At 34.5% G+C, this 12,448-nt stretch overlaps 1 protein-coding gene across 4 annotated transcripts; it reads left to right on the top strand.

Moving 5' to 3' along the window:
- The first annotated feature begins 1,147 nt into the window (after nt 1-1,147).
- LOC147393605 (Pleckstrin homology (PH) domain superfamily protein) lies at nt 1,148-12,141 on the top strand. Of its 4 annotated transcripts, XM_086456542.1 has the most exons (10): nt 1,171-1,315; nt 1,518-2,518; nt 2,657-2,802; nt 3,223-3,310; nt 6,143-6,377; nt 6,648-6,701; nt 7,920-8,017; nt 9,878-10,003; nt 10,522-10,611; nt 11,675-12,141. In XM_086456542.1, the coding sequence occupies exons 3-10, from the start codon at nt 2,675-2,677 to the stop codon at nt 11,804-11,806; spliced, it is 951 nt and encodes a 316-aa protein (XP_086312668.1). In that variant the 5' UTR covers nt 1,171-1,315; nt 1,518-2,518; nt 2,657-2,674; the 3' UTR covers nt 11,807-12,141. The 4 variants fall into 4 exon arrangements, with proteins under 4 accessions (XP_086312669.1, XP_086312667.1, XP_086312666.1 ...); XM_086456543.1 differs by lacking the exons at nt 1,518-2,518; nt 11,675-12,141 and adding an exon at nt 11,112-11,654 and having other exon boundaries at nt 1,148-1,315; XM_086456541.1 differs by lacking the exon at nt 1,518-2,518 and having other exon boundaries at nt 1,149-1,315; nt 7,923-8,017.
- The last annotated feature ends 307 nt before the right edge of the window (nt 12,142-12,448 follow it).

The following is a 12,448-nucleotide window of genomic DNA, read 5'->3' as shown; positions in this document are numbered from 1 at the left end:
CAGGAGAATCTTGTTTGTTACAAAAATTGATGAAGCAGTACAAAGAGATCAAATTGATTCTTCTGTTTAATCGATGAGTTAAGAAGAACGAGGGGAGAAATCGTTATTTTATCCCCCATAAGTTTTTTGGTGCTGGCTTCTCATAGTGGTTCTCACACAAATGCAACCCCAGCAAGACTTCTCAAAAATGCGGTTTTGGGCTTTCGCAGGAAGCAAAAGTCATTACTAACAAACATACAAACATGTTTCTCCGGCTTTTTCGTCTCAAAAGTTTTAAAAAAGAAAAAAAAAGTCCTAACAAACAAGCCTTCAGTTGCAGTGCAATTGCGATTTTTATCACTATTGTCTCTGAGCTGCATTGTTAATAATTGACGTAACTAGAAAAATTATATTATTCATTAAAAAAGAGGGTTACTATTGCCACACCAATTTTTACTAACGCCAATTGACGTAACTAGTAAAATTATATGATTCATTAAAAGAGAGTTACTATTGCCACACCAACTTTTACTAACGCCAATTGATGTAAGTAGTAAAATTATACTATTCATTAAAAAGAGAGTTACTATTGCCACACCAACTGTGCGCAATTCTTCGGTGATTTAAATGGATGTGGCATTAGTAAAAGTTGGTGTGGCAATATCAGCTCTCTAAAAGAAAAAATCGTATTTTTTAAATTTAGAAACTCGAGAAATTTTCAAGAATAATAATACATAAAGAGAGATTTTTTCAAGCAAATTGAGAAATATTTTCTTGAGAGATTGAGGGTCGGTTCGTATTTTTAGGGAGATTTAGAAATAATACCTCTATGGTGTTGGTCAATATTTGTGACACCCAAGCATGTTTTCAAACAGATAACCTCATGACCATGGTCTTCATGAGAGACTAATATAAAATGACTAAAATACTTTGATCTTCAACCTCATATGGCAAAAACCCTTTGATTTTTCTCCAGTTTTTGGCAAATGTTGAAGATGATGGTATTTCCATCATTTTACTTAGTCTTTCATAAAAGACCTTGGTCAAAGAATAGATCATCAGTTTGAAAATACAGGGATATCTCAAATATTTACCCAAATATGAAGGGGCATATTTGAATTATGCTAGTTTTGAAAAGGACGAACTGAAAGCAAATTCGAAAAAACCCTCAGCTTTTCCTCGTCCCTTTATAATCTCTCACGAGTCACGAATCACGAATCACGATTCGCCATTTTTGAAACCCTTAAAACACACACAGAGCTTCAATCGAACAACAATGAAGGGAACAAAGCGTTTCGCCCAATCGGACTCTAACCCCGACAACAACGACTCCGCTGTAATCTTCTTTCTTTCGATTTTCATTCTAACCCTAATTTCTTTTAAAGCTTCATTCTTCTGTTCATGTTTTGTTCAATTGTTCTGTGTTCTTCTGTTTTTTCTAGTTAAAAATCTATAATCTTATTAGTTTTACACAATCTTTGTATCTGTGAATCTGTTTAGGTCGAAAATGTGAAAAATTTAGGGTCTGTTTGTTACAGATTCCAGCTTCTGCTTCAGGATTCTGTGTCTAAGAGAAGCAGAAGCTCAGAGCTGGGAAGCTGCTTCCAGGAGAATCTTGTTTGTTATAGAAACTGACGAAAAAGCAGTAGTAGAGAGAGGTCGAATTGATTTTGTTGTTTAATCGATCAGTTAAGAAGAATGGGGGGTAAAATGACATACGTTTTTTTGGTGTTGGCTTCTATTAGTGGCTCTCGCTCGAAAGTAGCCCCAACAAGGCTTCTCAAAAATGCAGTTTTGGGCTTCCTGCAAAAGCTGTTGAAGCAGAAGCCGTTACCAACAAACGTGTTTTTTCTGGCTTTTTCTTCTCAAAGCCCAAAAAGCTGCTGAAAAAAGCCGTAATAAACAGACCCTTAGGTATTTAGAAACGAAAAGCAGCTTTTTTTGTGGAGACAAACGTTATAATAAACTGGATTTTTCTGTAATGCGCATGGAATTGTGTTCTTTAGGGCTCAAAAAATCCATTTTTGGACAAACTTTTTGACAACTAAGAAATTGATAACTAACGGAAGAATCCCAAATACAGCTGATGATACCCTTTTTGAGAAATCGGTTGAACTTATTGTCACAGAACTTGGTTTGATGTCTTGTCTCGTCCATGGATGAGACCAAGTTGAATCGAACAAGTCATCTTGTCTTGGATGAGATCAATCAGTTTAAAATGATTTATTAATAAATATCATTTTTAATTATAGAATAAGATAGATTTAGAAGATTTTTAGTCATAAAATCTTGTTTTATATATAATAAACATTTAAATTCTATTTATAAAAAAAATTATTTTGATCAAAATATGCAAAATCCCTGTTGACTTGGCTGAGATTCTCAAAATGCCATCCGAGTCATCTCGTTTATCTCAAGAGACGGTGTGAAATCTGAGATGCCATGTAAATCTGTCTTGTTGCCGAACGATACTGAGATAACTTGGGCAAGTCATCTGAGCCTCGGACGAGATTTAAAACTGTGGTTGAACCGCTTTTAGGTAGTTTGTAACTCAAAATTTTGTTTAGTTTGCAAAAATCTATCGATTTAGGTAGCTGGTTTAAGAACCACTTGTAATTCTTATAATTTGGTTGTTAGTGGACTTGTAAAGATTTTTTTGTGTTTATTTATGGTGCAGTTCCGGAGTAAGAGAATAATGGCAGCATCCCCTTTTGATGTTCACAGGGCAGAACCATCACGGGTGGCCGAACGGCTTCCATTAGATGTTCATCGTGCTGAATCATCGTGTCAGCATGTGAGAGCTCTCAACACCCAATTCGCAAGGTCCATATTTCCGTTTTTGTTACAATGTACATTTTGTCATTAATCTAAGTAGTTATGTTTCAGTTGTTGCTCGCTAGAAGTTACTAGGGAATGGAGAAATATAAGTCGTTACTTTAATTTTCTCTCTTATTATAGTTAAGTTTGATGTTAAAGTCATAGGAGAAAAAAAAAAAGGTTACATGGTGGGGCACTCCAAATCTCCTCGGTTGTGGGGTATTGTACAACAGCTGTTATTTTGATATAGTAGGTTTTTCCCTGAGGTCTACAACTGGCCGAGTTGTTCTATTCATTTGTCAATCTTTATTTTATTTATTTTACTTTTCTTTCAGTTTTTTTCCTCTTAAGATGTATTTTCCTACATTCTACAATCCTGTCTCTTACACACCTTGCAACTTAAAAACCTTTATTCTATGTGAGCAGTTGGGTGCAATCACAGCTACAAAATCACCCAGATGAGCTTTGGGAAGATGGTGTCCAAGACTATCTATCTCATGCTTCAAACATTATGGTAGACCTTCAACCAATCTTAAGTAGTTTGGAAGCTCATATTTGCCATAGTTCTAAATATTTTTGTTATGTAAAATGCCTACTTTTTTTTTTGTTGTTGTAAAATGCCTATGATTCTCTTGAAACTTATTTCACATCTTGAATCTACTTATTTCACACCTTGGCGACACGAGCTTTTTAGAGCACCCCATGGGGCAGCATGTCACCCTTTCCAAACATACTAGGTCTACTGGGATAAATCCCAGGGGGTGACCACCAATGTGTTGGGGGTGGAGGAATCGAACTCAGGACCTCCGCTTATTGAATCAACTTATGACTAAGGCTAATTTTATTTGTACACATAACTCATATGTAAGACGAATGTGTATATGAAAAAAAAAATATTTTATTGATTTTATTCATGCTGGTACTGTTGGTCACCTCGACCACTTTATCAATACAATGCTTTTGCCTGTCAAAAATAAAATAAGATTATATTCTATTCATGGACCCCATCCATATTTCATTGTCTCCATTGCTTCCTAGTGTTACAAAATTCCTAGATGAGAAATCTCCCTTGGAACTTAGTTGAGCAGTAGGTTCCAGGGCATCCATCAAGCGAATGGACTAAAGAAAAAAAAAGTTGATTATGTTTAAATGAATAATCTTAATTTTCTCATCTTCATAGGGTGATATCGTTGCACTTATAGTAATTGGTATTTGTCTTCATTTTTATCTTCAAAAGGAAGTCAGATTATTTTAGTCATTCGAATGCATAATCTTAGATTTTATTTTATTAGTTTGCTTCTCTTTTACTATCCTTGTTGTCCATCTAGGTGAGCTTTGATCTTTGATACCCTTATTGTTAAGATCATTTTTGGTCAATTTTGTCAAGAAATTGAAGTTGGAGCTAAGGTTAGGTGCGAGGGATTCAGTTATATCTCATTTCCTTCTAGCTTATGCTGTTAGGTAAAACATAAGAGGTAGATTTTTGTTTGTGTTGAAGATTTACCAACATCTGGACTCAACCTAACACTACCACATTTATGGTCAGGTCTCCCTTTATTTTCTGTATTTGAACTAAAAAATGAGTTTTGAAAAAGGGTTGGTGCAATGTATCCTCCATAAACTGAACTATTAAGTTGTTAAAATCATATTTTGATATTAAAAATCAACTTTTATTAATTTATGGTGTGTACTTTTCTTATAGTTATTGTTTTGTCCTTGGAATTCTTTTGAGTTAAATAATTGAAATATTGTTAATATATTATACTATATAAATGGGTGCGTCGCTGTTTTCAGCTTCTCAAAGGTATCATGTCGGGCTTAGACCCATAGCTCGGTTGGTTTGACACATTGCAAAACAACTTTGAGGTTGTGGGTTCAAGTCCAGCTTACCCATCAAAAAATAAAAAGGTATCATGTCAGAGGTGGCTGTCTTTCTTACAAGGAGAAGTTCTTCTAGACATAAACATATTCAGGTGGAATCTAAGAACGACCCCGATAGGAGATTAAATAAAGAAAAGCCAATTGAGATGGTTTGGGCATGTACAATAACCAATGACAACCATTACTTTTAAAAATTCCAAGGCATGAAGCCTTGAGGTGTAAGCTTTACGAGCAGGCATTTATTTAAACTGACAAATAATTAAATGTACAAATAAATAAATAATGAAAATTCTAATAAAAGAAAAAATTGGAAAAATCTCAATAGAAGAAAACAGGGCATTTCCTCATGGCACCAAAAGGAGCGTGCATCCATAAAGGCATAAGGATTTTGGAGGAAAACAGGGCATTTCCTTAAACTCTCAATGCATTTTATGAGAACCTGTCTTTGAGACAAGCCTTTGAAAACATTGATAACAACAACTTTGAGAGGGAGTTCTTTTTTTTTTTTTTCCTCATGTTGTGAATCCATACTAGTTGGGGACAAGGCATATATGATGGATTTATCACTTGACACATTTCATAACATGAAAATGTGTGTGGCTCAACCTTGTTGGGCCAAGCTAGGACTAAGCATGTTGAACTAAGCAGGACACATGTATACACATCCTTGTTGGAGGATGACTTGATCATATTAGATATTACTTCTCTCGCACATCTCCAATTCCAGAATCTGTTGGTCATGTTAAACTCCTTGTGGAATAAGTTTTACCAAAAGGCATCCATGTGGGACCCACCACTAGGTATGATGATTTGGTTACGTTATCGATTGTTTTAACTACTAGATATAATCTTTTGTGGTTGAAATAAATGCAATAGGTTCATTTGTGGGTGGGTGGATCCCATGGCTAGTAAAGTTGTATTTTTTATTTATTTTTAAATAATTTAGTAAAAAAATTATTTACAATTTTTTTCTCAACCAAGCACGCACAAAATTTTGTGGGGTTTTTTACTACCAAGCACTTGTCAAGAAGTGCTTTGTAAAACATCGTAATGGCAAAGCTTTGCATTTTACAGCATACCATACAAGGCCTAAATTGGCAGATGCCAGCTAGCATAGTTGGTAAATTCTTTGAGTGATGATACCATAGACTTGGGCTTGATTCCCGCCGGCTTCGAGTTACTTAACTCATTAAAAGCTGGCTGTTCGATTAAAAAAAAGCAGGCCCTAAATTGCAAATGAATTCAAGTCTGGTTTAAAAGTTGCGCTAAAATTTTCAAAGAGTTTTTTAACAACAAATAGAGGGTCAAAGAGTTATACCAAATTGTTGAATTATTTTGATACTCAGTTATTTTTGTTTGTGACTTCAATTTTGTTGCATGCTACAATTTTATTTCACTTTATAGTTTTCCTTCTCTAATTTTCATGTAAAAGATTTTTGTCTTTACATTTGCTCTCATGTTGTAGGATAAATTCAGTGACGTTGTTGACTACCTCAAAGCAAATGCTTCAAAAGTAGATAGTGCATCTACTATTGGATCACATAGCACTGAGAATAAATTGGTACCTGAAACCAAGAACAATGAAATAAAATTTCAACTTCCTGACAAAAGTGTGTTTGCTCAAGTGGGTTCAACTGCTAGCTTTGCAAGTTCATGGGGCTCCAGTATACTCTCCAAAAGTTCAACACCAGTCATGTTTGGTAGGTGCCATTTTTATAACTTAATAGGAACATTCTTATTAGTGTTACAGTGGGCATAGGGAATCTACGCATGAGCTTCAGTACACTTGTTATGCCAATACCCCAAAAGAAATGAAAAAAAGTTATATATAAGTAAACTTATATTCAGAAAATTGCTTTAAAAGGTTAGGAAACTATTAAAAAACAAGGTTAGGAAATCACAGACTGAATTTGATGCACATTTACTTTGCTCAAGGATATTAAACACCTGCCTTTCCCTTTCTTTCTTAGGAAGTCAAAGTCCAGCTCCAATAAATCGTGAAGCTTCAGACGATCCAGATGGTGGTAAGAAAAGAAACTGGTCTCTTTTTTTTTTCTAGATATTAGAAATTGATGAAAACTGCTACAAGTGCTATTTCATTGGAAAATAATTTTGTACCTGTTGCCTTTGCTCATATTATGCAAACAAGCTATCATGTAATTTTCAACTGTACTCTGTTTGTGTATTCTATACTTAACTTGTCCCAAACAATATACTTTTTATTTTAATTTATTTGGCCAATCACCCAAAAAATATACTTAATCATGTAGAGACAAATTGGGCACAAAATCAATTTATAATGCAGAGTCATCTGAAGTGTTTATATGTGGATTCATTTTTTCCTTAACCTGGCTAGAAATTTGAGCAGGTTTTATTAATGTGTTAGATGGTTTAAGGTGTAGGCCGCCTTCTCTTTGTTGGTTTGACTAAGTATAAATCCCATAATGAGTCATGAAAGATAGTGAATTCACCTTCAAGTTCTAAATCTTTATGCCGCCTGACAATTTTGGTGGTTTGGAGCAACCAAAACATTTTCCAAGGAAGCAGAAAACCCATATTCATTCGATGTTCTACTGTTAAAACCAATCTCTTAGCACCATTCAAACGATTGTTTGATTTTTTTTTTTCCTGCTAAAGTGCGAAACTTAGCTGTTTAAGCAACTTTGAGGTTGTGGGTTCAAAACCAGCTTACCCATAATAAAAACTCGGCTGTTTAAATTATTAGATGTAATGATTTTCTTTTGTTCTTAGTAAAAGGAAGTGGTATGACTACTATTGAACAAAGGAATAGAGCTTTTATATGACCCAATTTAATCTTTTTAATCGTCTTTATTTTTTTTAACTGGCTTTTGTTTCAACCAAGTTAGGGGAATGAGTGATCAAATACAAGTTTGAGCATTTCTTCAATAGATGAGATGCCTCCCTGGTAATTATACAGCCAGAACCATTCAAGCCTAATTGGTTTGATGAAATTACGATTTTTTATTTTTATTTTTTTAAAGAAGTCCCACTTAGCTAAGTGGTAAGACTTGTGGAGGTTGTTCCCAGGTCCTAGGTTCAAACCCCTTGAACCTATACTTCTTATGCTAATTATTACCAATTAACATTATTCCTATACTAACCAAGCATTTACCTATCATTACAAAAATTATGAAATTTTTAATCAAAAGATATGAAAAAAGTGTATGGCTATAGAGCCTATCATCATTTAGGTACTGAATCTTCTTATAATGGATGACCAGAAGATGACTTGCAGCAGCCTAGCAGCCCATCTGTGAAGAAGACTGAAGAGAAGGGTATCATTGTGGTACATGAAGTCAAATGCAAGCTTTATGTAAAGGTATTCAATTATATGTTGAATTCAGGTCTTTCTAGTATTATTTTGCTTATTTGCATTGAGTTAAACAATGGAATACTTTGCTTGGAAGTAACCTAGGTTTGGTAGTAGTTTGTATTTTTCCTAGCAAGAGAGCTAAGTTACTCAACTAGCAAGTAGTCCTGTGGAAGGTTGGAGTTACTACCACTGAGTTAAGATTAAACGACATCTCAAACTCTTTATGCATACCTCTCAAAATGGATCCTGTCAACAGTTATAAAAATATTGTTTCCACTGCTTATTCCCATGTGAAAAATTGACTACTCTCCAAATTCTTTTGTTATCTCATGGGATACATGTTTTGAGATGGAAAGTTTTAGAAGGAAGACAATGGATGGTGAGGGAACTAGGTTCGTGTGGGGGAAGGAACAACACTTTATTGGATAATACAGATAAACACACATTTGAACTTTCATTATCCACGAAGTTCTGGATGGTCATTTTCGTTGAAGTCAGACAGGTGGAGATAAACATGCAATAATGTTACCTAAGTTTCAAATGTAAATTCTTCCCATCAATGACGACAGTTTTGAAGAATATAATTGGATGTGCTTGTATTCATCGATTCCATACAGCCTCATCAAAACAATTTTTATTTATTTAGAATGACTTTAGTTTTCCATTCCAAAAATGAACACTGATAAGAGAATACAGCCTCACCAAAAATATTTTTTTATTGAAACCCTTGAATGAACTTACCTTTCCGTTCCAAAAAATGGAAACTGATGGATTAAATGACTTATCTTTTTCCAAATTCCAGGGACTAGCATGGATGCGTTTTTTATAAATATTCTATATGTTTTACAAAAACTTAGTATCATTTTTTTGTCACATATATCATGCCTAATGCGATGAAACTTATAGTATTGACAGCAAGAGTCACTACAATACACTATTTCTATTTTTTTATGTTAAAGCAAACAAAGAATTGTTACAAGTTAGAAAATAGCAGATCATGAGAAAATTATTATTTCTACACCTTGTGCCCATTATTGGGGTCAGAACATAGTTCCCATTTCAATATTTAACTTTATTCGAGAGAATTGGTAGATTCAAGTTGTGAATTTTACTAAATCCTGAGTTTCAAATAAAATTCGTATTTTTTCTTTGAGGAGTTTGTATTGAAGTGGGACTCCTTATGTTCCCTGTAAGTTTTTTGCTTTTGCCTCCCTTTGTAATTGTGGTCGGCATCTCGACCTCTGTTTTTAGTTATATAAAGATTTGATTGAAACCTTTTAAGATTTGATTTAAATGGCATGATTCAGAGTTTAAATTAGGATTTAAAAAAATTGACCATGAATATGATTGAGTGTAATTAAGTTTTAGTGTCATTATATTTTTCATTACTTGTTACAATGTTTTCATGCATAGAATAATTGACAATTATTAACTGAGATTCCGATCTTTGATCATACAAATAACATGCCATCCAAGTTGAGCCATGCTATAATTTTCAGTATTTTAAGCACTGGAAACCAAATCCTAATCCTCATGAATCATTATCATCATTAACATTGCCTTATCCCAAGTATTTGAACTCGGCAACATAGATCCTATTGATGTAGGACTTCCAAACCCCAGATCTGAACTTCTAAACCCTATATCGGAGCTTCATTAAATTTCCGTCCCCTATTTCACCATTCACATCTATCTAGGCCTTGGACTCTTAACAATTGTTGGTTGAGTCCCCAGTTGCTATTTTTAATATCATATATTTTGATTTTCACAGACTATATTGTTCTGCCTGTATAGCTTGTTATCGATGCAAAATTGTAATTTCTTTTCAACGGTTGGTTCATAACCTTTTTCTTTTAATATATACAGTCAACTGACCCTGTTGATAAAGATGCTTGGAAAGACAAAGGCACTGGTCAGCTTACCATCAAATGCAGAGAAGGTGTTAGCAAAGCTACCAAAGAATCCAAACCAGTAATAGTAGTCCGAAATGATGTATGTTTCTTTTTCTTAATTGCTTCTGCTTCCAACAATGGTGGTTAAGTTGGCTTCTAAAAATTAATAAATAAATCTATATAGTAAACTCAACGGTTGTCTTACCCCAATGTTTATTCCCCATCAAGAAGATTCCATCTTGTATGATTTTGAGGAATAATTTTAATTTTATTCCCTTTTTCTCTCCTCCCTTTCCAAGAATTCCTCTTCAACTTTATTGTTTTTTCTTTTCTACCCCCTTTCTAATAATAGCTCTCCAACTTTGTTCTCTTTCCTCTTTTCCCCCTTTTCCAATAATTCCCCCTCAAACTTTATTGCCTTTAACCCTTCTACCCCTTTTGGCTTCCTCTTTTACTCCCTTAACCCCAAAGATGATAACGGTGCCTTAGCCACGGGCAAACTCTAGTAAATGAAAAAGATGGTTATTGATCTTACAGTGTAGCAATACATTTTATAATTCTTCACTTTGCAGTGTCTTGGGAAAGCTGGTTCACTTCTTGTTGTCTACTTATGTGCAGGTTGGCAAAGTTTTGCTCAATGCTCAGATATATCCAGGCATCAAAACTAATTTACTCAAGAATGCTATTGCTGCAATATTCCATACTTCGGTAATACATCTTGAACCTGAATATTTTCATGCCTATCAGTGGCCAAGTCAAGTCTGACTTGTATAGTCATTTCTTGGTGTCAACTTTTCAATTTAAAATTGATTTTTTAACTTGATCTCGTATTGTTGTATTTACTGATTTCTGTACCAAATTTTTACAAATAGCATTAAAAGAATAATCATGCCAAGATGGGAAACCGTAAGAACCATCCTACCTCCGTTGTACATGTGGCACAAATGAAGGGCTTCTCTGAGCCAGCATTTTGTCCCCAAAGATCTTTAGGTTCCAATAGTTTGATTCTATTTGATGATTGCACCCAGCCAATCTATGGAATCTCTATGGACCATTCACAATATATTTTGGGGTATATTTGAAACACCCCCCTGTTAAATTTGTCATACTAGGTTTACCCCTTTGCAAAATTCTAGATTGGGTTTACCCCCCTTGACTGTAGGTCAACATCGCTTTTTTATTTGAGTCCTGATAATATGACTTGCCAGGTGGCATAATCAAATGACTCCATGACATGGACAAGTTCGAGTATCGTAGATCTGTACGCCTTGAGATACATGATTGCACTTCCCCATAAAAAAAGTGTATCCCAATGGAACCGTGCATCCTGAGGTGTACAGGAACTTGTCATGCCATGGAGTCATTTGAGCATGCCACCCGGCGAGTCATATTATCACAACTCTTTTTATTTTTATGATTTAACAGTGAAACTTTGTTTTGTTTTGTTTTTTTCTTCCAAATTTTGATTTAGTGATTCAAGTACTGGCAGACATTTTGAAAAATATCAAAGTTTCACCATAAATTATCAAGAAAACACAGTGTGGACTTACGGTCAAGGAGGGTAAACCTAATCTTGCATTTTGCAAGGGGTAAGCCTAATATCACCAATTTAACAGGGTGATATTTCTAAAATACCCTATATTTTGTCCATTAGTTTTGATGGCTTGAAATCATAAATTATATCTTCTGGTCTTCCTGTCTTGATGCTAGTATTCTATTGGTACCTTTTCTGTTTTCCTTTACAATGGGTTGTTTCTTCCAACTGTAACAGGGTGATTCTAATGGAAATGATGGTGGCAAAAATGATAGTGTTGTGGCACGTACCTACTTAATAAGGACAAAAACAGAGGAGGAGAGGAATAAACTGGCATCAGCTATGCAAGAATATGCTCCAGCAGCTTGAAAATCTCTGCCAATAAATTTATTTCTACAACTGCAACATTGTGACAAGGATTTGGGTCAGAGCCCGCTTGGAAGAGAGAACAAACAAACAAACAAAAAAAACTAATAATGCAATAAATATGTTTGGTAATATTTTCGTCTCAATTTTTTGAAGTGTAGATTGGTAGGAAATGAGCGTCTATGTTGGGGTTCTAAACACAAGAAAGAAGGATACTATTTATATTTTGGTTCATTGTTATATTGAGGCTGCTGTACTTACGGCACTTGTACAATAGTAGAGGGGAATGAAATGAATTCATAATTATTATTTATTATGAAATCTGGTGTTAAAGCTTCTGCATTTCTTCCCTATAATTATTCGGAATGTCTCTCTGCCAATGTTTTTTTATTATTATACTACTAGGTGTTATCTGTACATGTCAATCATGGAAGGCTATGAGTATGAAATCTTATCTGCCATACTCAAAATGAAATAGTTAAACTTAAATGCACTTGTTGGCCTGTGCAATTATATATTTTTATTCATTTGAAGGTGTCGGCTTGCCTAGTTAGTTAAAGTTTGTGAGTGCCAATTGGTACGACGACTTGGGTTCAAAACCCATCTTCGCCTACTAATAACTGGCCACTAATTTTGCTTGCAAGC

The sequence above is a fragment of the Akebia trifoliata genome, chromosome 10, assembly GCF_017979445.1.
Source record: "Akebia trifoliata isolate Shusen 1 chromosome 10, ASM1797944v1, whole genome shotgun sequence".
NCBI lineage: Eukaryota > Viridiplantae > Streptophyta > Magnoliopsida > Ranunculales > Lardizabalaceae > Akebia > Akebia trifoliata.
This window is presented reverse-complemented; position numbering and strand designations above follow the sequence as displayed.